The sequence below is a fragment of the Macrobrachium rosenbergii genome, chromosome 6, assembly GCF_040412425.1.
Source record: "Macrobrachium rosenbergii isolate ZJJX-2024 chromosome 6, ASM4041242v1, whole genome shotgun sequence".
Taxonomy (NCBI): Eukaryota; Metazoa; Arthropoda; class Malacostraca; order Decapoda; family Palaemonidae; genus Macrobrachium; species Macrobrachium rosenbergii.
In genome coordinates this window covers 9,329,766-9,353,904 of record NC_089746.1, presented here as the reverse complement: position 1 = coordinate 9,353,904, position 24,139 = coordinate 9,329,766, and the positions used below count along the sequence as shown (strand labels likewise).

Sequence of the window (24,139 nt, the reverse complement as noted above, 5' to 3'; positions counted from 1 at the left end):
AGGCCCTATGCCAGATGGGCACACTGTAGGCGACCATCAAAGGCTTTGACTCCAGCTATTTTTACATCGCTGGATTTATCTCTCTCTCTCTCTCTCTCTCTCTCTCTCTCTCTCTCTCTCTCTCTCTCTCTCTCTCTCTCTCTCTCTTCTCGTTAAGAAAAGCTAGGAAGTATTTAGGAATCTAAATTTCTGCTCTCAAGACAAGAGAATAGTAATTCCGACACTGAATCTTCAATTCCAGGCCACGTGGGCCCATCCCTAACTGTCTGCCAGCTTTGATTTGTGAGTTCCATTAGAAATTCCATTGTTATAAAAACTGCATGCACAGTGCTCATATATAAATCCCTTTCTTTCGCTCGCTAATTTTTATCCATACGTCCATGCATCTTGCCGCATTTTTTTGAAGGTAATAAACCTTTAATTCTTTAACTGAGTAGGATATTCCTTGGCGAGCCTGTAATATCCCTGTAAATTTATTTATTGATGAATATATCAGCGAGAATTTCCTCTTTCATTCATTACCACGGGAACCTCTGAGCTTGGGAAAAGGGCAGGCTCAGGTAAAAAAAAAAAAAGCCAGACACACGGTCAAGAGACCCCCCCAACCACCAACCACCTGACTCATCCATTTAACGGCAGATGTCATGAGACCAAAAGTAAAGGTTTGTTTTGGTTAGGGAGAATAACAATTTCTTTCCTCCTCATGCTTAACCTCTCAGCAGTCCAGACTGCCCCATGCATGTTATAAGATTAAGCATTTTTGTCTTACCCTCATGTGTTGGAGATTTTAATACAGTACTCGATAGGATCGATGTGCTGTTTTCATTACGACACACTTAAAATATTTAACAGTGCAAGGAAAATTTCTTTACACACAACAAGTGTATAACCCTGTAAGCCTTTTTTTTATTTAGTTCTTCAGTGTCTCTCTACAAAATAAAATATACATAAATGCTTATGTTAGCTTGGGCTAAATTTTCGTTCATTCTGAACTACTGAGTGTTTCAGACACCCTGAAATTTGTCTTATTCAGACATATTTTCAGACACCCAGGAATTTGAGTCTTATTTTGACAATAATTTTTGTTCATTCTGAACAACTGAGTGTTTCAGACACCCTGAGATTTGTCTTATTCAGGCACATTAACTTTTAACTAAGTCTTTTCAGACACCCTGACATTTGCCTTACTCAGACATATTAATTTTTAACCAAGTCTTTTTCAGACACCCTGAAATTTGTCTTATTCAGACATATTTTCAGACACCCTGGAATTTGAGTCTTATTTAGACAATAATTTTTGTTCATTCTGAACAACTGAGTGTTTCAGACACCCTGAGATTTGTCTTATTCAGGCATATTAACTTTTAACTTAGTCTTTTCAGACAACCTGAGATTTGTCTTACTCAGACATATTAATTTTTAACCAAGTCTTTTTCAGACACCCTGAAATTTGTCTTATTCAGACATATTTTCAGACACCCTGGAATTTGAGTCTTATTTAGTCATACTAATTTTCATTCATTCTGAACAACTGAGTGTTTCAGACACCCTGAGATATGTCTTATTCAGACAAATTAATTTTTAACTAAGTCTTTTCAGACACCCTAAAGTTTGTCTTATTAAGACATATTAATTTTTAACTAAGTCTTTTCAGACACCCTGAAATTTGAGTCTTATTTAGACATACTAATTTTTGTTCCTTCTGAACAATTGAGTGTTTCAGACACCCAGAAATGTGTCTTATTCAGACATTAATTTTTAACTAAGTCTTTTCAGACACCCTGAAATTTGCCTTATTCAGACATATTTTCAGACACCCTGGAATTTGAGTCTAATTTAGACATAATAATTTTCTTTCATTCTGAACAACTGAGTGTTTCAGACACCCTGAGATTTGTCTTATTCAGACATTAATTTTTAACTAAATCTTTTCAGACACCCTAAGATTTGTCTTACTCAGAATATTAATTTTTAACTAAGTCTTTTCACACCCTGAAATTTGTCTTATTCAGAAATATTTTCAGACACCCTGGAATTTGAGTCTTATTTAGACATACTAATTTTCATTCATTCTGAACAACTGAGTGTTTCAGACACCCTGAAATCTGTCTTATTCAGACATATTGATTTTTAACTAAGTCTTTTCAAACACTCTGAGCTTTGTCTTATTCAGACATTAATTTTTAACTAAGTCTTTTCAGACACCCTGAAATTTGTCTTATTCAGACATATTTTCAGACACCCTGGAATTTGATTCTTATTTAGACATACTAATTTTTGTTCCTTCTGAACAACAGTGTTTCAGACACCCAGAAATGTCTTACTCAGACATTATTTTTAACTAAGTCTTTTCAGACACCCTGAAATTTGCCTTATTCAGACATATTTTCAGATACCCTGGAATTTGAGTCTTATTTAGACATACTAATTTTCATTCATTCTGAACAACTTAATGTTTCAGACACCCTGAGATTTGTCTTATTCAGACATATTAATTTTTAACTAAGTCTTTTCAGACACTCTGAGCTTTGTCTTATTCAGACATTAATTTTTAACTAAGTCTTTTCAGACACCCTGAAATTTGAGTCTTATTTAGACATACTAATTTTTGTTCCTTCTGAACAATTGAGTGTTTCAGACACCCAGAAATTTGTCTTACTCAGACATCAATTTTTAACTAAGTCTTTTCAGACACCCTGAAATTTGCCTTATTCAGACATATTTTCAGACACCCTGGAATTTGAGTCTTATTTAGACATAATAATTTTTGTTCATTCTGAACAACTGAGTGTTTCAGACACCCTGAGATTTGTCTTATTCAGACATAATAATTTTTAACTAAATCTTTTCAGACACCCTAAGATTTGTGTTACTCAGACATTAATTTTTAACTAAGTCTTTTCACACCCTGAAATTTGTCTTATTCAGACATATTTTTCAGACACCCTGGAATTTGAGTCTTATTTAGACATACAAATTTTCGTTCATTCTGAACAACTGAGTGTTTCAGACACCCTGAAATCTGTCTTATTCAGACATTAATTTTTAACTAAGTCTTTTCAGACACCCTGAAATTTGTCTTATTCAGACATATTTTCAGACACCCTGAAACTTGAGTCTTATTTAGACATACTAATTTTTGTTCCTTCTGAACAACTGAGTGTTTCAGACACCCAGAAATGTCTTACTCCGACATTATTTTTAACTAAGTCTTTTCAGACACCCTGAAATTTGCCTTATTCAGACATATTTCCAGACATCCTGGGATTTGAGTCTTATTTAGACATACTAATCTTCGTTCATTCTGAACAACTGAGTGTTTCAGACACCCTGAGATTTGTCTTATTCAGAGATATTAATTTTTAACTAAGTCCATTCAGACACCCTGAAATTTGCCTTATTCAGACATACTTTCAGACACCCTGAAATCTGAGTCTTATTTAGACATTAATTTTCCTGAGTCTTTCGAGACATCCTGAGTCTTCCGAGACTTATTGATTTTCTAACAGGTCATGCCCATATAAGCGTTATCTCAAGATGTCTGCGACATCCAGAGCCCAGCAAAATGAGGACTTCAAGTTCTACATGTCTGCTGGGAAGGACATGGGACTATCAGGACATGCCCTGAGGGATTGGATCCAAGAGAGAGTAGATGATGCCAAGGCGGAGAGGCAGAAAGACAGGAGAAGCGAGGAAGAAAGGCAGGAGAAGGAGAAAGAAAGAATAACCCAGGAGAAATGAGAAGAGAGAGAAAGACAGAAGGAGAAAGAAAGACAGGAGAGGGAGAAAGAAAGCTCATCAGCTTGCAATGGCAGCTCATGACATGTACAACACACCAACACCCTCTCCTCACTCAACCCTCAGCAGTATAGGCACCCTCATCAGAAACTGGGACGAAGCCGAGCCTGAAGCCTGGCTCGACCATGCTGAAAAGGTCCTGACGACCTATCAGCCCTCTACTGCAGAAGTGTCTCTGATCCTGGAATGCACCTTGAAAGGAAGGGTGCCATTGTATTCAATGGTCTCCCCCCTGAGGATCAAGGAAATCTTGCTCTTGTCTGCCAAGCTATCATAAAAGCTTCTGAAATAACTCCTGACTGTATGCATTGGAGGAAAAGGTGGAGAAATATGCCATAGGAATCAGGCCAAACGTGGTCTGAGTGGATCTTCAGAAAGACCCAGGACCTAAAACGATGGCTAGAATCTCTGAAAGCCACTAGTGTGGAGGATGCTCCCTCCAATGGGACAGTGCCAGGTAAAGATTATAGCCAGACTTAATGCCCCGCTTGCAAAGTCTATGGGCACTCAGCCCAATGGGCAAAATGCCCTAATAATAATAAGTCAGATACACCCTTGACAGTCAATGACCCAACATCCTTAGGTCCTCCAGCCCAGGGTCTCATTTATGTGGCACTTTCCCGAGGTAGGTGCCCTGCCAGCCAGGTCAAGGCATTTGATGATTCTGGTGCACAAATGTCCTTCATAAGGGAAGACAAAGCTCCCTGTGGAGCTACCATTAAGAGATGTAAACTCGTCACGATTGAAGGTATCGATCACTTTAAGATGATATCTCCTACGGTCAAGTTGAGGGTTACGAGACCTCATAGATCTGAAATCTGCGACCTTGCAGTCGCCAGATACATTCCTGGAGATTATGACCTCCTCCTGGGGCAGGACTTCCAGTCCCCATCTAAGTTACAGCAGTCCAGGGGGCCAAATCCTCCAAATCATTCATTAGGCACGTGTAAGCCTCAACCACCTGCATTTGTTCCATTGCTAGTGCCACCTGAGTGCAAAGTGCAGTGGCCCCCTCCATCAAGATCAATTCCCGATCCCATTCCGGTGCCTGGCCCTCCCACTGTGCCGGTACCAGGGCCCCCAAATATATCCCCCTCCAGGAGATCCCACACTTGATTTACAATCTCTGCCAGTGTCACTTGGGTGCACTAAGCAGTGCCAAGCTCCGTCAGTCCCGAACGCTGAGCAAATTCCAAATCAGTTATTAGTGCCTGGCCCTGCCTTAGTGCCAGCACCAGTGCATGCCCCTGATCTCCATTCCAGAGATCCCAGCCCAGGCCCTCTCTCTTCTCCAGGCTTGGCTCCACTACCAATACCAGTAAGAGAGATGGATCCTCCTGACCACAGCAGAAGCTCACCCAGAGGTGCGGCCTCGCAACCCGTGCCTGAGCCGGTCATCCTTACCTGCGAGCCTCTCACGCCTCCCACGACCGCCTCCTCTCTGTCTCAGTCAGCCACAGACACAACAGGGAGTAAGGATTCTGCCATGTCTTATTTGGCCGATGAACTCAGGGAACTGAGATGGATAATGGTAGAACTTGTAAAAGGGGCCCCAGCGTCAGCCATCAAAGAAGCCGACACAGGTGGCACTCAAATACCCTCCCTGGGCTCAGTTCCACCGAGGAAATACTACGGGTGTGGATAATTCCAGGTAGCTTAGAGAGAGCCCCCAAGCTCTCCTGGCAACCGTGCCAACCTGGCACAGTGCCATCCCTTTTGTCCTACGAAGACTTTGGCACCTCTATCCAGAAGAGGATGTCAGGGTCCTTCACCTATTTATTTTCCTTATAACTCTATCCCTTATTCTTTTCCTTCAACATTTCCCTTCCTTACTTTTGAGTATTACTCACATTTACTGTACTTTATGCTTTATCCAGGCCCCATTTTGCTTTAATCCACTCTGCCAATGCAGAGTGCCACTGACAGATATGCCAACTGTAGAAGTCCTATGACTTCACTTCATGCCTACTGCAGCATGAAGCATTTAAAACATGATATGCCATCGCCATTAGTTATTATTATGAGTGCCAACTTGGCACAGTGCCATTATCGTGGATGTTGGCAAATGATTTTGCCGGAGGAGTTGCGCCCTCTAACTACCTTTTTGGCCTTCTAGCCGTTTTCCATAGGATAAGAAATGTAATTTTGGCATAATGAACCATCATCTTTTATTAACAATCATTGATTACTCTGAATCTGTTATTTATTCTCTTTCTGAATCTCTGTAATAAGTCTCGAGTCTCAGACGCGTGACCTTGTGTTTACAGTGCCCGAATGGTACTGAGCTGTTGCTCAAGTATCATGGAAACACCTAACCAAACCACGTTTACCTTATTGTAATGCCTCTTCAAGGCAGACTAAGTGCATGTGTGCAAAATTTGTATTTAATTATTATTAAGAGTGCATGAAGTATCTCTAGAATTAACCAAGTATTAATTCATTGTTTTAACTATACCATTACGTTGTGAAAAATATTATGATTAATGCTGCCTTAACGTAACAGAAATTTAATGATAAAAATAAGTCATTTCTAGCAGCAAGTATTTATTCCTTGTTAACATAAATGTCAGTGCTGTTTTGCCTCTTGACATTAACTGCTACGCAGAAGTTTAAGTTATATTATATGGCACCAAAGGGAAATGAGAGAGAAGTAAAGTAAATTCTTTAAGTGAGTTTGCTTGCTGGTAATCATTCTCACCCGATCTAGGGTATGAATGCTAACTTGGCTGGGGAGGTGCAACAAATGGAACCTCTCTCCAAGCCACCTCACCTATTTTACATCTGTAACGTACCAGAGAAAGAAATAAAATTCATTTCAATTATTTTAATTACTAGAACTGTGGGCTTCCACTCGCCCCTTTATAAACTCTCTCCTTCATTCCCCAAAATGGTTAAGCTAACCCTTCTCTCTGTCCAAATGACTGCCTAAGGCCTTGTTTTCCAGGTGACTGTCATACCTTCTTGGCATCAAGCAGTGACAGGGGAGGAGCCAAAATAAAAAAGTTGGTGCTGCCGCTATGTTAACCCTCCACGAGGTTGACTGCTGCCATGTGGCCCGTACAGAAAACGTGGCAAAGGTTGACCTTTGTGCCACCTATGTTGGACGTGATGCATAATCTCTGAAGGTTATTTATAGATGATGCAATGGAAATCGAGGGAGAGAAGCGCTCAGAACGCCACTGCGGACAGATGTCCTTAACCTTGCCTGACCCTTGGACTTTCCACGTGTTCCACCCCCAGGTTCGAACCAGGATACCTTTTAAGTGGCATTTTAATTCCCTCCTCCATCGGCAGTGACCTATCGAACGAGGACACCGTTAGCTTGATGAAGGTAGTGTACCGGAATAAGGTTTCTTAGTCAGTCATGATTCCTGTTATTTCTCTATCTGATTTTTCTTTTATTTTCCATTGTGCGATCACCTTCAGTAATTTGTGTTGGAGCATTCAGTGTTAACATAATTATGCATTTAGTGTTGAACTAACTTATTTGGCACCATCTGTGCTTTTCCCTCAGTTCCCTTTGAGCGTCTTATTATTCTTGCAAGTAAATGCCTTGCATATATATTGGAGATAGGCCTCAACTGTGGAACCACTCAGCTCTATCCATGTGCAGTCCCCTTTCTACCCCCAAAAGCGATGTTTCCTGTTATGAAGACATCATTGGTGTAGCATATTTATTCTGTGTAGGATTCATTCATTTAGCAGGCCCTTATCATTACCTGCCCCGTAATCCGTCATTCTTCTGATCTGTGTTTGTTATGTAAATATAATTAGTTAAGAGAACCCTTGAGTTTACGTAATTCTCCCTCACATGAAGAAGGCCCTAAGCCACAGATTTTTCCCTTGTTTGTCTATGAAGTTGTCCTAATATTGAGTCAGATGTGTAATAAATATACAGTAGATTTCTTGATAATATAAGAAACTCCTGTGTTCATCCGTTGCCGCCCAGAATCAAGTAAGTATCCCTTGGACATCTGTAGCAATATATATATATATAAATTACATATATATATATATATAGTGTATACAGTATACTAATTTTGTCAGTTTCTACAAAAAAATAAAAAACATTACCTTATTAGGGGCTACTTCAAATGTGCCGGTACTACTTGTGTAGTACCAAAATGAATCATTACTCAAGGCAGAAATATTTTGTGTAATTATACTTTCAGCAACAGCAAATCCATTCTCACTCTCCTGTAACCTGTCAATAACGAGTGTAAATTATTTTTTATGTACTGCTGCATTAAATAACTACTGATATTTGCAATAAGTTATTCAAAATGTATTATTTTTTATGTACTGCTGCATTAAATAACTATTGATATTTGCAATAAGTTATTCAAAATGTAAATTCATAATAACAATGAATTTGAGATTTTAGGTCAATAAACATAATTCAACAATTATAAAAGGCAAGCTACGTTATAAGTTTAATCAGTTTCAATTTCATAATAAAAATAACAGAATCTTAAGATCTACCCCACCTATTTAAAACCCTGCTGAGATCATCCTCATGGAAAGTACTGTCAAGAACAACCTCCTTTAAAAGAATGAAAAAACCAGTCAAATATTTGAATTACATGTAGAAAGGAAATTAAAAAAAAAGATTGCATAGGAGTACATATACTATCGAAATACGTGACTACAACTTGAAAGACCTTTACAGTTAAAATATTCAGGTACCGGTTGTTGAAGATAACAGAGGCCTCTCACTTCTATTCTTAAACAGCTCAAAAGATACCTGCCCACTGTATGCATTAATTGATGCATACCATTTGAATTTTATTTCAGATATATTTCATTTTCTGTTTCTCTTGATAAATTTTTCTCTAAAATTTGCATGGGATATCTTTAACATATATTTTACATTTCCATTATAATTAGTAATGGTGCAAAATGGTACTCACAAAACTTTCTATAATAAATAAATACCAAAACAATTTTTCTTCAACTGCATTTACTATGGGACATTTGGTTCATTTGCACATAGGCATTGAAATGATGATGTACTCTTTTAAGTGGTGGTTCAGACTTTCTCTCAGATAAAAATATCATTTAGTAAAATATTTAGATATTAGTTAAGCTTACCTGTGTCTTATCTATGTTTTCATCATCACAGTCAGTATCAACCTGCTCGTGAATCTGCACAATAACATCAAGGAAGGGAACAATTGTAGTTGTTGCTGTGGATATAGTGCTTTCTGTGGATGTAGTGGGGACAGTAGTTGATGTCGATGTTCTAGGGACAGTAGTTGGTGAGGTTGTTGTGAGAACAGTAGTTGATGAGGAGGTTGTGGGGACAGTAGATGTGGATGTTGTGGGACCTGTAGTTGGTGAGGTTGAAGCTGATGATGTTGGCATTACAGAGGTAGTTGTAGACGTCACAGGCACAATGGAGGTTGTTGAGGAAGATGATGAATCACTTGTGCTTGGCAAATACGTTGTTGATGTTGTCGATGTTTCTTCTGGAGGCTGTATTAAAAACTGTATTAGTGATAAAAACTTTTTAAGTATTAATATATATAAAACAGTAGAGATAGTTCAACATACTGTGACTTGTTTTGATATAAATACAAAGTCTAAAAACAAAAACATTGTCAAGAATATTATTTTGTAATAAAGTAAAAAAAAAAACATAAAATTAATGTTTATTAATAGTCATACAGCATACTTTTACCCTCTGAATAAAATCTTTTGATAAAATATTATAAAAATTTGAACCTTCAAAGAAATTAGCCAATCACACTAAGATTATGTAACACTTGGGGATTAAGCTTGCATAAAAGTATACAGTATTACATTTATTATTCTAAATAATAATTTTAGGAGCTGGTTTAAAAATTAGCCTGCATTTAATGAACATAAAATTGTTTCATTATCTAAAACAAGTAAAATTATAATCCCTTTACTCACACAATCTATTTTTTCTTCAATATCCGTAACGTCAGTTATGTTTACATATTTTCGTTCAAATGGTTGAACACCTGATAACATTTGAATGTGCTCAGTTAATGAAGATGTACTTGTGTTCAGATCTAAATCAGGAACACTGCAAGGAAAAATGATAAGATTTAAATGGTGAAATTATTGTATATTTATTATATAATATATTACTGTGGATACTGTATCCGCATGCAAATTAACATTAAAACTGTGTTCAAGGCTTATTATATGTAAAAAGAGCTTACTTTGTATAATAACTGTTTTCAAGATTCTCTAACATAAATTACTACTCAGACATCTACAGCTACTAAAACTTCACATTTCAGTTAATTTAATAGATAACTTTAAAATTATTCTGACTCATTCAGAATAAGTACAGTATAGCATTTCAAATCGTTAGTGTTATCGTATAGCCTAAACGATCGGATCAAGTCTTATGCTACGACACCCAGGTTACTTCGTTCTTATGCTAGTTCAAATTGTGATTATATCAATACACTGCATTGTGTTTATGAACTAAACAAATGATATTAACTTACTATTGGTGCATTCAGTGTTCCTAGCTCGAAATACTGTAGTTAGATTGGCCTGAGCACAATCTCTATTTCACGACCCTCATCCAAAGCACACCGCAAGAAATTATCCTTACATTTAGATATGCATATCTCCTAAAGGAAGTTTCCCTAAATGCACTTTAAGATGAATAGGAATACTTCAGTGGATTTGCAGATACTGATAATTATGGCTGCATTCTTGAGTCCCCACTAGCTCGAACCACTCTGTATCACGGTTATGAAGAGACTGACTTAACGGCCATCTCTGATCAAAACCAAACCTTCGACTCACCACCGGACAAATAACCAATACCGGTAGTTAAGCACTATTACATGTATACTTACAACTGAAACAGCTAAAACAACGCCTTTCATTACTAAATACAAACACAACAAAACATAATACAGTATCCTTCTCCTACACAATACGCATTTCCACTTTATGCAAATTTAAAGAGAATGTATAAAACTAAACTACAACTTGCAGAAAAGTACAATCTCTCTTGTTGAAGTTTCAACAGAAATACTAAGGAACAACTGGTAGACCAATACTTCTTTCAATTTTTTAATTACGTAGACTGCATGAAATGTTTAATGGAAGTGTTATTCCCAAAGAAAGATACAATACAGTACAATATTTACCTCATACATATCTCAAGATTTTTCTATGGTTAAATTCTGACATTAAAAAACTTACCTTTCATTGACTCTCTGGATTATCTCAGGCCATGAGTAGTTAGTGGAACAATCTACACTTCCATTGTGGCATCCTTCATCAAGTACAACTGTATCTAGCATAATCTTTTAAAAACAAAGTAAATGGACATGTCAGTGTTAAAAGTTAAACAGATTAGGCATATTTAACATGGTTGTAATAGACATTAAAAGAAGTCTTATGGCAATTCCAATAAAAAATCCATAAAATACTGGAGGTAAAACAGCTCATAGCTTTCAAGCACTCTAAGATCACTAGGATGGGGCACATAAGGGATTTGTGCATTGCCGAATATCTCTGTGTTATGATTAAAAGTTTTTACTTGTAAATGCCTGCTCAAGAGTATTAATGCATTAAACAAACTGTGTTATTAATGTAAGAACCATGATTATTGTATCCAAAAAGCACAGCAAAGAAAGAAAAATCATTAAGAACAATCAAAATATACTCACTGCTGTTTCTTTATAAAACAAAATGCAGGGTACAGTGAATGACAGATCTCAGGTAAAGCCATAAAAGAGGGATTACCTTGAGGGTGAGATTTAAAAGGTTAAATAGATTTGGCAGTGCTGTATTCTTTTACTGGCCACATCCTAGCAATCCTAGTGTTTGAAAGACTATAGAAAATCAAAATTTCTACCTGAATGATTGGGTTGCTGGGTTTTGGAGGATATGTGAGAAGTAAAATTATCATATCTTCTTCCCCATTTTGAGATGCTGATGGAAGCACAACCATTAAACTTAATCCCATGTGGATATCAGGACTATAACTCTGAAATGATAAGCCAGAAAAAAATCATTTGAAGTGAAGTTTCAAACTTTCTATAAAGATTATAGAATATTAGAACAAGATACAATATAGTGTAACTAGAACATATAAAAACACAAATATTATATTTAATAGATCGAGGTTCCTAATATACTTTCCAGTGTGTTTTATATCAAATACTGGAATGATAACTTCAAACATTATTCAGCTCCTCATAAGGCTTCATGAAGACATTGTATACTGTGACACCAATTACTTAAATACTAAATTTTATGTAAGTAACTGATCAAGTAATTACATAGCTATAGTTTCCACTTTAACGGCAGCTTAGATTCAAAATTTTGCGGGTAGCGCATCAATATAGTTTGTCTAGGTGATCAGCTCATCCCACTAACAGAATATTGGAATGGCAAACAATTCTCATTTGTTTCCTGTCGTACGTGGTGACAACACCTGGTCTGGTGGTAGCATTTTCATTAGTTTCCGGTTATTTCCCCGGATTCCAATGGAGGATTCTTTAAATCAACCACTGGAACAAGTATATTGTAGCCTTCAAGCAGAAATCTTTCAGGATGAGTTTTTTCTTATTTTGTTTTACGTTAATTCAGTCATCATCGATCCATCGGTAAACGACGCCATTTGCATTGCTGGTTTGTTCAACGGTTAGGCTTCTGGCGGCGTCGATAATAGTTTTGCATTAAAAGTAATTCTCGGATGTTACAACATTCCATCATAAAAGTAAATTGTATGTTACGCATTTTCATTAGGCCATAACTTTGGCAATTTATGAATTGTTTTCCAGCTATAAACTACTAGCAAGCCATTAATAGTTTTGTTTTTAAAAGTAATCCTCGAGTGTTACGACACTCCAATATAAAGTAATTGGCCTAGACACTCTATTATAAAATAATTGGTGTATGTTAGGCTTTTCATTAGGCCATAACCTTTGCAATTTATGAACTGTTTCATGGCCTTAATATACTAGCAAACTGTAGATAATAGTTTTGCCTTAAAAGTAATTCTCAGATTATGGCATTCCATTATCAAGTAATCGGCGTTAATTCTCAGATTATGGCATTGCATTATCAAGTAATCGGCGTATGTTACGCCTTTTCATTAGGCATTAGCTTTTGCTATTCATGAACTGTTTACCAACCATAGGCTACTAGTGAGACACCGATAATGTTTTTGCTTTGAAGTAATTTTCAGATGTTACAACATTGCATTAGTATCTTTCATTAGGCCATAATTTTGGCAATTTATGACTTGTTTATCGGCCATATGTTTCGCGCAAACCACCGATAATTGCCTTGAAAGTAGCTCTTGGGTATTTTGCCATTTCATTAAGCCTGTAACTTTTGCAATTACGACTTATTTACCGGACCTATGCTTCCTGGAAGCCCCCAGTAAATAATTTTTTAACATAACTGTCACACCTTCCTTTGCAGAACTCAAGTGTTAAGCAGAAAGTGGTAAGGAGAGAATTGGGGGTTTTTGTTGGTGGCTACGAGTTGATGTTCTCGACAGCCGAGAACCAGCTCACGCTACGTACCTTGCTGGCACCGATCTCAGGCACCAGCTTCGCCCCCAGCACCCTCTCTCATGCACGCAGCGCCAGCACTAGCACCCTGGCGGAAATTCTCTCCTACTAGCCATCTTACCGCATGCTCCCACACCTGCCTCCCTTGCTTCTCTTTCCTTATCTTTGTTAGTTTTGTGTCTTGGTTAACAGATGTTAACCTTGTTACAGAGAAGTGTAGTGCAGTGGAGGAGGTGACTACTCATCCCCCGATGCTCCTAGACAGGTCCCTGTCAAACTCCCCTGCAAACCTGGGAGGAGGCAAACTGGAAGTCCAAGGGAGGTCGGGGGGTTAACACAGGTTGTTGCCCCTCAGTCCAGCCTGTTGTGGTCCCAGGTATTGGGAGACAGCCCCTGGAAAGGCATCTTGTTGGATGTGTAGTAGAGGTAACTATCCAGCCCTATCAGATTGTATAAACCCAGTCCCTCTCAAACTCCCCTGCAAACCTGGGAGAAGGCATACTGTCGGTCCATGTGAGTCCAGAAGGGTTTTGCCCTGGATAGTTACCCCTCAGTCGAGCCTGTTGTCCGCAGGTCTTGATGGACAGCCATTGAAAAGGCGTCAATGAAGATATGCTTACCTTGGCGTAGTGGCACTGATGACGTTTTTTTGGTTTACAGATCCCAGTGAACAAGATTAGGATTCCAGTAGTTAAGGATCAAAGTGTAGACTAGTGACACCAATGGCATTTTTTCGGATTTATCTCAGCCATTGTAAAACTATACTTCCCAGTCTTGGTGCGTCAGTGGTTGTCGTCATTGCTCCCCGAACCCAGACAGAGTCAGAGAGCGCCCAAGTTCAGAGTGTCCAAGTTCCAAGCTACCTAGTTACGAACTCCCGAGTTCCAAGTTCCGAGTTCCAAGCTTCCAACTTCCAAGTGCCCAAATTCCAAGCTCCCAACTTCTGAGCACCCAAATTCTGAGCTCCCAAGTTCCGAGTTCTGAGCTCCTGAGTTCTGAGCTCCCAAGTTCCTAGCGCCCAAGTCCCGAGCTCCCGAGTTCCAACTCACAACTTCCGAGAGCCCAGTTTCGAGCGTCCATATGTGTGTGAGTGCCCAGTGTCTGAGCTCACATTTGCGTGTCCACCTGTGTCCTATGTCCGTTTCGAACCAGCTATCAGTTATCTGACACCACACTCGGGACTACGGACGCTACCTCTTCACTCTTCTAAGTCGATTTCGTCCACTCCTTTGCTTCGTTGGAGACCATTCAGCACCAACTTAGTAATTTGTTGGGCCTGTTGCACCGTCCACTGAAAGTCTAGTGTCCAAGTGTCCAGTGTCAGAGGCTCGGCGCCATGGATTGTTTCCATGCCCTGTCATGTATGGACTTGGAAGTTTTTTTTTTCCGCTCTTGTTTTGTATTCTCTAGAAGGAGATCTCTGGTGCTCTCTTCAACTGTGAGGTTCACACAGTTGCAACGAGCTATCGCTCCCAAATGATGCTGTTCTGACGCCAGTTTCGGAGCACTCAACATTTTTTCTAGAACTCCACTCCTGACGATGAGCTGCATGACCACAGTTCTTCATTTCTCTCTCTTAGACGGTAGATGAAGGTCAAGAGGGAGACGATCCAGATAGTTCTTTCACCCATTCTCCTGGGTGATTGGATAGAAGCTTGGATATACAGGGAGCACTCTTCCAGATCCTAGTCCAAACCGCAGAGAGTTTTTTAGTTCCGCCTTTCGGGACGGGGCTTCCCAATCGGGAGTCTTTGCTTTGACCTCCCGATTACTAGCTCTTCCTGCATTTGACTTCACCTTTTGTTTGGGCATTACTTCAGTCTTAACATGTCAACTGACTTCATTATCTTAAAAAAAAAAAATGGCTCAGAGGCTCTTGACAGTAACTTCACCGGGACAGAAGAACACAGTTGGACACCTCCCGTGTTGCTTCTTGACCCAGGTTTCTTTACAGTAGTCGGTTTTCCAGTGGTGGCTGTCTGAACATGACTTGTGCAAGGGAATTCATTCTTCTGCTGAGCTTAGTTCTAGTCTTTTTCTCGACACCTCAGATCTAGGTCAAAGGAGCCCATTTGAAGAACCGAGAAGATGTCAGGACTTGGTCCCCAAGAAGAACGGAACCTCACTTATACTTTGGAGAGCTAAAGTGTCTCTCTTATGGCCCTAGTACTGCTCAACCCTAGCTTTATGGTAGTGTGTTTGGATTAGACCTCAGTCCTAACACATCTACTTAAGCAGGGAAGCTGGATCCAGCATTTCCTCTTGACCAAACAGCAGAGTTCTTCCTCTGTTGACAGATCAATCAAGTCTTCTAGTCATCTGATTTATTCAGGGGCTAAGCGTCGAAGGATGTACTAGGCCATCAGAAGCTTGTCCTACACATCATGGCCTTTCAATACCCTGAGTTGTCAGAATCTCTTTATTGTATGAAGCAAGCCAACCTTGGACCTGTTTGCCTCTTCGAGGATCCTTCTACGTGGTCGAGGAAGTGCTGAACAGTCTCAGGCTCAGTTTCCAGTTACTGGTGGACTCTTCAAGATCTTTCCCCATAACTGTGTCTTCTCAGACAACCTAGCTTCAGAGATACAACCACGGGGGTCCGCTCTTGCCCAGACAGGCGCCGGACTGTCATAGGATTGTCTTTCAAAGTCTTCAAGACATGTTGCAGAGGCTATTATAGACTCTTTGTCTCTTCTTTTTAGACACCTCTAACCCTGCTGCAGATTGCCTCTTTGTTTCTGAGAAGATCTAGGTTCTGTCGCTTTCCTTGAAGAGGTACCAATCCATGCTTATCCCTGGTTAAGCACAAAGACCTGGATCTTTCATCATCTTCTCAAAGACCTCGCAAGCCTTTTTCACACCCAGCTAGGAAGCAAGAGATGTGTTATCTCATTTTTTCCTTTGATTTTGGCCAAGAACGAGGATCCATCCGAGACCTTGATCCGTTCTTTCTCCCTCAGAGCTTAACAGACATCGTTGGCTTCCAGGAGCTCCGGCCAGCTCCCAAATTCCTAACTCACCTGGTGTCCAGCTCGCCTAACACCAGCTACAATCTGGCACCAGCGCATGCTCCAAGCAACCAGGAGCGCTCACCAACTCTTGAGGAAAAAGAGTGAACTCTGTCCAATTGGAGTTTTTTAGGTATTTACCTGAACAGGACTTGATAATCTTGAGGGCTTTCTTGTCCTTTGATGTTTGGTCAAGAACCCCTCTCCCTTGGATTAAGATCGCATTGTCCTTCATCCTTAAGGGAATTTCTGAAACACTCAGATTCAGAAGAACAACTTTGCCTTCATTTAGTGAAAGCTAAGGTTATCTGAGCAGTAGCTTTCAGGCATATATGTCCCTTACTTCCATTTGGCATCAGCCTACTGGAAGTATATAGTCCTTCATGTCTCAATATCTTGAGAAGTGAAACCTGAGCTTCTAGCTCTGCTGGCACCCAGCTCTTTGGGCGCCAGCTACAGTCTGTCGCCAGCTTTAGAGCTTCCAGAGCCTCGAGCTGCTAGCTTGCCTGGTAGCCAACTCACCTGGTGCCAGCTACAAGTCTGGCCCCAGCTATAAAACCCCCAGTGCCCAGAGCTTCGGGCTCCCCTGGTGCTCAGCTTGCCTGGCACCAGCTACAGTCTGGCACCAACTTTAGAGCTTAAGGCTTTCGTGATCTCCCAGCAGCTCGGCTGGCACCCAGCTCACTTGGCGCCAGCTACAGTCCGGCACCAGTGATATTTATACCAATACACAAGCTTCCACAGCTCGCCTGGCGCCAACTCCAGACTGGCGCCAGCTAAGTAGCATATAAATTCTGCAGTACCACAGGATAGTGATTGGTATGTTATGGCAGGAGGAAGTATAAGATTTTCTCCTAATATCTCTTCACCTTCTGATGAGGTACGGAATTTTTTAGGAGCCAGAAGGTATAAAGTACCTGGAGCACCCACCACTCTCAGTGGATGGGTTGTGGTGTTATTTCAGTGTCGGTGACAGTGTATCTGGTTGTTTTTACATTGATACTGTGCCCAGGGCAAGGGCACCCTAAGTTTTGCTAGCTATTGGATAACTCCTTAGCTGCATAACTTCCACTGATGCTTTGGTAGCCATCGGAGTACTCCTTCACTACAAAGCCCCCACTTAAGTAGAGGCGACCCTTGGCTCTACTGCCACGCCACTACAGGTTAAGTTGAGCTACAACCAGTTGCAGTTTTACACTGCAGGCTCTTTTAACTAATAAGGAACAACAAGCATTGTATTCAATGCTAGCAACTTTTCTGTTTCATATTCATTACATGACTTAATGTTTTTGGAGTAGAATACTACAGGTAGTGCTCGAGTTACAATAACTCGAGTTTACGATGGGGTTAGCAATTAATACCAATACGACAATATTTAGAAAATATTTTTAAATTTTGACAGCCTTGACTGTTTTGGCTGGCGGGTTGCGCAGGCAACAGCGCATACAATCATGCAGCAAGAGAGACCAACTTCTTTTTCTCCATCTCTTTATTCCATCGTCTAGTTAAAAAGTAAGAGAATGATAAAAGTATTGTTAGTAACCTTATAATTTTGCGAAAAAATTCGTGCAACAGCTATAAACAACCGAACGAGAAACTTGTTTTGCTAATAACCGAATTGGATAACAACTGTTTTGCTTGTATTTCAACCATCGCACGGTTAAACAATTACCATAGTTATGTTAAAAATGACATTTACTACAATAGGACTGATATATTTTTACATTATACAATTATACGCTTTGGAGAAAAGCTTGGCAAGGAAATATACTGCTACAGTAAATTTAAGCTGTAGCTGAAGCTGAGAAAACAATGTTCAAGCTGCTAATGACTAAATTTTTGGGCTCGGGCTGTGTCGTCCTGATGAAAGTGTTTCTTGGCTTTGGTCGCTTGGCACCTTGCCCCCTGCTTCAGTGCCTTCTTACTGAAGTAGGGAGGTTTATCATGCATTGGCAACATGGATAAAATCCGACCATAAATAAAATTGGAGAGAAAGTATTTTAATCAAAACTACTGGGCATGAAAGAACACATATTACTGCTGTCTTCACACCGATAAAAGATAAATACGTAAAGCTCGTAGTATGACAATGAAATCAAGAGAAAATAGCGAACGGAATCTTAATTTTTTTTACACAAAACAAACATGCCCCCAAACCGCCAGCCGCCAATGTCATCTATTGACGAAAAAAATTGCTAAATTAATTTCACGAGACATATTTAAGTTTTATTTCAACTTAAAAAATAAAGTATCTAGAGATTCATTTATGCTAACTAGAAACAAGAAAAGTGCTCTGAACTGAGTTAACTGCGGCGAAATAAACACCATGTGATCGATTCCCAAAACAAAACATTTGATCGCTATGATTGCAATCTATAATGCAAAAGCAATATGAGAACATATACAACTGGATACAGTGTAGTAAAGCATAACTTTTTAAAAGATCCATGAAAAAGATGCACATTCGTTATTTTGATGTTTGTATAATATGGTGTTAATATGTGAAAATAGAGTACAGCATAATGTAGGCTAGGCTACCATATGTGATATACCAAAGTGTAGGCTAAGCCTTGTTTGTTATTCAGTTTCTCTTTATACTGAATTATCGTAAGTCAATCTGCATTGAACCTGCACAGTTAGCTGACACTAATAATTACTATACTGTATATGTATAGAGTATACTGTGTAGTGTAGGCTAGGCTACCATACATGTATAGATGGTACTGATTACCCTAGTGTAGGCTAGGCCATATTTGAGATACGATTTTTTCAACAAACAATGGGTTTTTTGGAACCTAACCACATCGTGGGCAATACCTATATGTCCGTGTATCCTACCTCCTGTCAATGTGGGATTCAGCTATGTAATTACCTGGTAAGTTACTTATATAAAAATGACATTTTTATAAAAAAAAATAAAGTTTTATATTTACTTACCAAGTAAATACAGAATCGCAGCCCACCCTCCTCCCCTCTGATGGATATAAAGCATAAAACTAATGAGAGTTGTCTGCTAGGTCGTTCCAATATTCTGTTAGTGGGACGGGCTGATCACCTGCACAAACTATATTGAAGCGTTACCCATGAAATTTTGAATCTAAGCTGCCGTTAAAGTGGAAACTATAGCTATGTAATTACTTGGTAAGTATATCTAAAACTTTATTTTGTTGTAAAAATGTCATTTTTCTCAGTTATTTTACAAAAATTAAGAAAACATTACCTTACTTGGGGCTACTTCAAATGTGCCAGAATTACTTGTATAGTACCAAAATGAATCACCATTCAAGGCAGAAATATTTTGGGTAATTATAGTTTCAGCCACCGCAAATCCATTCTCACTCTCTTGTAACCTGTACAGTAACAAACATAAATTATCTTCAACATACTACTGCAATAAATAACTATGTACTGATATATACAATAAGTTGTTCAAAATTTAAATTTGCAATAGTAATGCATTTGAGATTTCAGGTCAACAAACATAATTCAATTACTGTATAACAGAAGAGCCAAGTTATTATAGGCTTGATCAATCTCAATTTTACAACAAAAGACCAGAATCTGAGATCTACTCCACCTATTTAAAACCCTGCTGAGATCATCCTCATAGAAAGTATTGTCAAGAACAACCTCCTATAAAAGAAGTTAAAAAAACCAGTCAGAATATCTGAATACACAGAGGAAACAAAAAAAAATTGCATAAGAGTATATTATTGGACTATGTGAATACAATTTGAAAGACCTTTAACATTTCATTCAGGTACTGAAAGGTATTTTAAGTCTATACAGCAGTTAAAATATTTAGCTACCAGCAGGTGAACATAGCAGAGGCCTCTCTTTTCTATTCTTACACATCTCTACATATACCTGCCCATTGTTTGCATGCACTGATGAATCCCATTTGCATTTTATTTCAAATATTTTATTTTTTGTTTCTCTTGGTATATTTTTTTCTAAGATTTGCATGGGATACCTTTACCATATATGTTACATCCATTTCAATTAGTAATAGAGCAAAATGGTACTCACAAAAGAATTTTTCCTCAACCATTTATCTGCATTTACTAGGGGACTTTGGTTCATTTGTACATGGGCACTGAAATGAAGCTATCTGCTTTTTAAGTAATGGTTCAGACTTTCTCTCTGATAAAATAGAATTTCATAACATATTTAGATATTAGTTAAGCTTACCTGTGTCTTATTCATGCTTTCATCATCACAGTCAGCACCAACTTGCTCATGAATCTGCAGAATAACATCAAAATCAACATTTCCATCTGGGAATGGAACAATGGTGGTAGTTGTTGGTGTGTGCGTTTCAGTAGATGTAGTGCTTTCTGTGGATGTAGCGGGGACAGTAGTTGATGTAGATGTTGTGGGGACAGTACTTGATGAGGACGCTGTGGGGACAGTAGTTGATGAGGATGTTGTGGGGACAGTAAACGTGGATGTTGAGGGAACTGTAGTTGTTGGTGTTGTAAGGACAGAGGTTGATGATGCTGACATTACAGAGGTAGTTGCAGATGTCTCAGGCACAGAAGTTGTTGAAGAAGATGACGAATCACTTGAGCTTGGCAAATAAGTTGTTGACATTGTCGATATTTTTGCTGTTGTCTCTTCATCTTCATCCTGGATAAAAAATTGATCAGAAATAACACTTAATTACAGCAATATTATATAGAACACTCAATATATTTTATATAACTGGATTAAACTGTGCATATCACCAAACAAAAAATAAAAATTCAAAGGCCTCAGTCCAATCAAAAATACAGCAAACTGGAAACTTTGTCTCTGACAAAATAAAACAGTGAAAACTATCTTTTTCACAGTAAAGAAAAGTCAGGCAACAAATCTTTGAAACCCCTCTAAGAGACCAATCTCTTATCCTGCTGGGAACAAAGGTCAATTACCTGTGGAATAGTGGCACTGATCTAAACAAACCCCCTTTCACTAAGTATACCAGCCCCAGAAAGGGTTCTATTTTGTCTTTAAGCTTGAGGGTAAGTCTCCTACTTTGAAAGGAGATAGCATCTGCTGGTTTAAAAAAAAAAAAAGACTCAGATGGATAGCCTGATGAAACTATAACACATTTCTCAGTTTCATGAGGAAATTTAAAAAACCCAAGTTTTATCATGAAACAATGTACACAAAATGCCTGTATACCTGTATTTTAGATAAATGCAGCAGTAGATTTCTAAAGAAAGAGATAAAAAGACTGCTTTCGAAGTACTATAAAATTAGGTCATTTACTGACATTAAAGAGCAATTCCTGGGTTCACTATGTCTGTCATTACTTGTTCCATGTATGGTTGAGTACATGAGATCCAAAAATAAAAATCTCAAGTTGTAGTCAGACGAACAAAAAGCCGTCAATTCTAAGAATGGACAGCAGGTGGTAAGACCTACTGTATTTATTTAGCAATCCATGTTCACTGCTTACAAAAATGTAACATTCTTTTGTTTAAAGGATTTTAAAATCCCTGTTAATGCAAATTCTGTTGAAGATTAACAGGGCTACATCAACTTTTATCTGACTTAAGAAACATATTTTGAATATTTATATTTTTACACTTTTTAACTGTTAAGGTTTCTCAATATATTTTAATGTGTTTAGATTATGTTAATATTACTGTTTAATATGTAAATGTTATGGTTTTATATGTAATCTTACAACTTTTTTTTTTAATAGTTTGACAATAAATCCACTTCAACAAAAAAATGATTTGAAATGTTACTGCAATTAAAATGTATATAAATTTGTCAAATGATTATTATAGAGTAGTTTAACTAGACCACCAAGTCACACTTGCAGACTTAAAAAGTCGTCAAAAAATTGGCCTTTAGAAGAGAGGCGAAAATTTGACACGGTAAAGTTAAAGCTGGGCAAGTAGATCAGGAAAGACCAAAGAAAACAGACAAAATATAAAACAAAGATGGAACTGAAAGTACATTTTAGTGTCTTTTACAGACATTTACTTCAAGGTTACACTTACACAGGGTTCCTCTATATCTTCAACAAATGTTTCCTTGGAATATTTTCTTTCATAAGGATGAATTTCTGATAACATTCTTAAATGCTCAGTGAGTGGCAAGCTGTTGTCCTCTAACTCCAAGGTTGGTGTGCTGACAAAGAAAGATATCAAAAGCCTAGGTTATATAGGCACATTAAACCTTCAGCATAAAGAATTAAAACTGAAATATTCACTTTACAGAGAAAGCAACCAACAGCTATTGTATTACTTAAAAGCTACATTCTTCCCCCTCTAGATATAAATGAATACTCAGTTCTTTCTAATTCTGCTAATGTGAAGCCTTTGTTCTGTTATGAAGTAAGGAAATATATATGCAAGAGTATAAAGATAAGGGCATCATAATTTCAGGGTAATTTACTGAATAATGAAACATCTATATAAAAAAAATTACTAAAACTCCACTGCTATGTAAGTTTATGGAAATTCACCATCCATAAGTACAATTGGCCATGTAAATGCTACATGATAATAAAATTTTGAGTCTATCATCTGAAAAATTTTGGCAAGAATCACTGTTACTTGCAACAAAATATACATACTCCAGAGGAGCAGAGGAGTTCAGAATAAATACAGGTATCTAGAAAGGAGTAACAAAAACTTACTGTTCTGCAAATAACTGGAAAATATCAGGCCAATCATAAGTTGAATTATTTGCTTGAGTATCATTACTGCCATTGCATCCTTCACAAACAACAATTGTATCCTGCATAATCTGTTAAAATGTTAAGAAAATTAAGAGTTGGCAATGGTACTTCAGTTAAAAATCTATGTTATAAACACATTTATCTATATTTCATAAGTTTACATTAACAGCACCATAAGGCAACCATTCAACATTTGTATTTGTAAATCTTAAAAACACAATAACCCCAGTGCTATTTGCATAAATAAAGAAATTTTATAACCTGTATTACTGGCTGTGCTTCTTTTTCAGGGAAGGACCTGATCATCAACAAAGGACCAATTTGACTGTTTTCTTCTAAACCGAACTCAAATAATGGAAAGACAACTAAGACACTTGTAGCTATGTGGACATCATCTTGAAATGTCTGTAAATAAAGCAAGGCACATATTAGGCTCTTCATTTTTAATAAGAATGTATATGCAACTTAATCTACAGCGTTTTGTTGTATTACCAGAAAAGATCTTCAATTACGAGATTTCTGATCTAAATATATTTCCTCTGTCATAATAAACCTTTACCAAGGTAACTGCAACACAACTTTACTTACTTATAATAATAAACATAATGTCTTATGGACTTTAAAAGAACGCCACCTTTTGTTAAAGCTTATTACAAAAAAAAAAATGTTTTGCATCACTCTGAAAACATAAAAATATAAATTTCAGTTACTATCTAAAGTTCAGAAAATATGATATATAACAGTAATCAAAGAAAGTAAAAATCAATTGCCTTACCTCATTCTCAACTGCAACAAAGTTGTCCTTATTCAGAAAGTACCAAACTGGGTTAGTGTCTACAGAAGAGTTCTGTGTGATTAAAGCTTCCACAACCGTAAAACCTTTCTCACTCTCATGGAGCCTGAAAATGAACATCAAATGCATCAATATTACTTCGGCATTTTTACATCGATAAAAAATCCAAAACTCAATTAGGTAAAAATTAGCAAGCATGTAAAATGCAATGCTGATCACAATTCTAAACTGGGGATAATTCATGTTTGTAAACCCCAAATATTCCTGAAGTTTATGAATGATTACTCAGTTCAAACCATGATAGTTAATTCAAGAGAAACAAATTCCTTTTGAAGTT

At 38.0% G+C, this 24,139-nt stretch overlaps 1 protein-coding gene across 2 annotated transcripts in view; it reads right to left on the bottom strand.

The window, feature by feature from the left end:
- LOC136839170 (mucin-2-like) overlaps positions 1 to 24,139 on the bottom strand; it is a 112,057-nt gene that overhangs the window by 9,152 nt on the left and 78,766 nt on the right. For both annotated transcript variants that reach the window (XM_067104859.1, XM_067104858.1), the window contains exons 29-41: positions 23,785 to 23,908; positions 23,271 to 23,414; positions 22,968 to 23,077; positions 22,327 to 22,456; positions 20,522 to 20,959; positions 19,908 to 19,963; positions 19,551 to 19,680; positions 11,654 to 11,785; positions 10,996 to 11,099; positions 9,715 to 9,850; positions 8,890 to 9,273; positions 8,286 to 8,341; positions 7,873 to 8,002 (exon numbers count right to left, since the gene is read on the bottom strand). In XM_067104859.1, the coding sequence (XP_066960960.1) occupies positions 7,873 to 8,002; positions 8,286 to 8,341; positions 8,890 to 9,273; positions 9,715 to 9,850; positions 10,996 to 11,099; positions 11,654 to 11,785; positions 19,551 to 19,680; positions 19,908 to 19,963; positions 20,522 to 20,959; positions 22,327 to 22,456; positions 22,968 to 23,077; positions 23,271 to 23,414; positions 23,785 to 23,908 (2,074 nt within the window). The remainder of the gene's footprint in view (positions 1 to 7,872; positions 8,003 to 8,285; positions 8,342 to 8,889; positions 9,274 to 9,714; positions 9,851 to 10,995; positions 11,100 to 11,653; positions 11,786 to 19,550; positions 19,681 to 19,907; positions 19,964 to 20,521; positions 20,960 to 22,326; positions 22,457 to 22,967; positions 23,078 to 23,270; positions 23,415 to 23,784; positions 23,909 to 24,139) is intronic.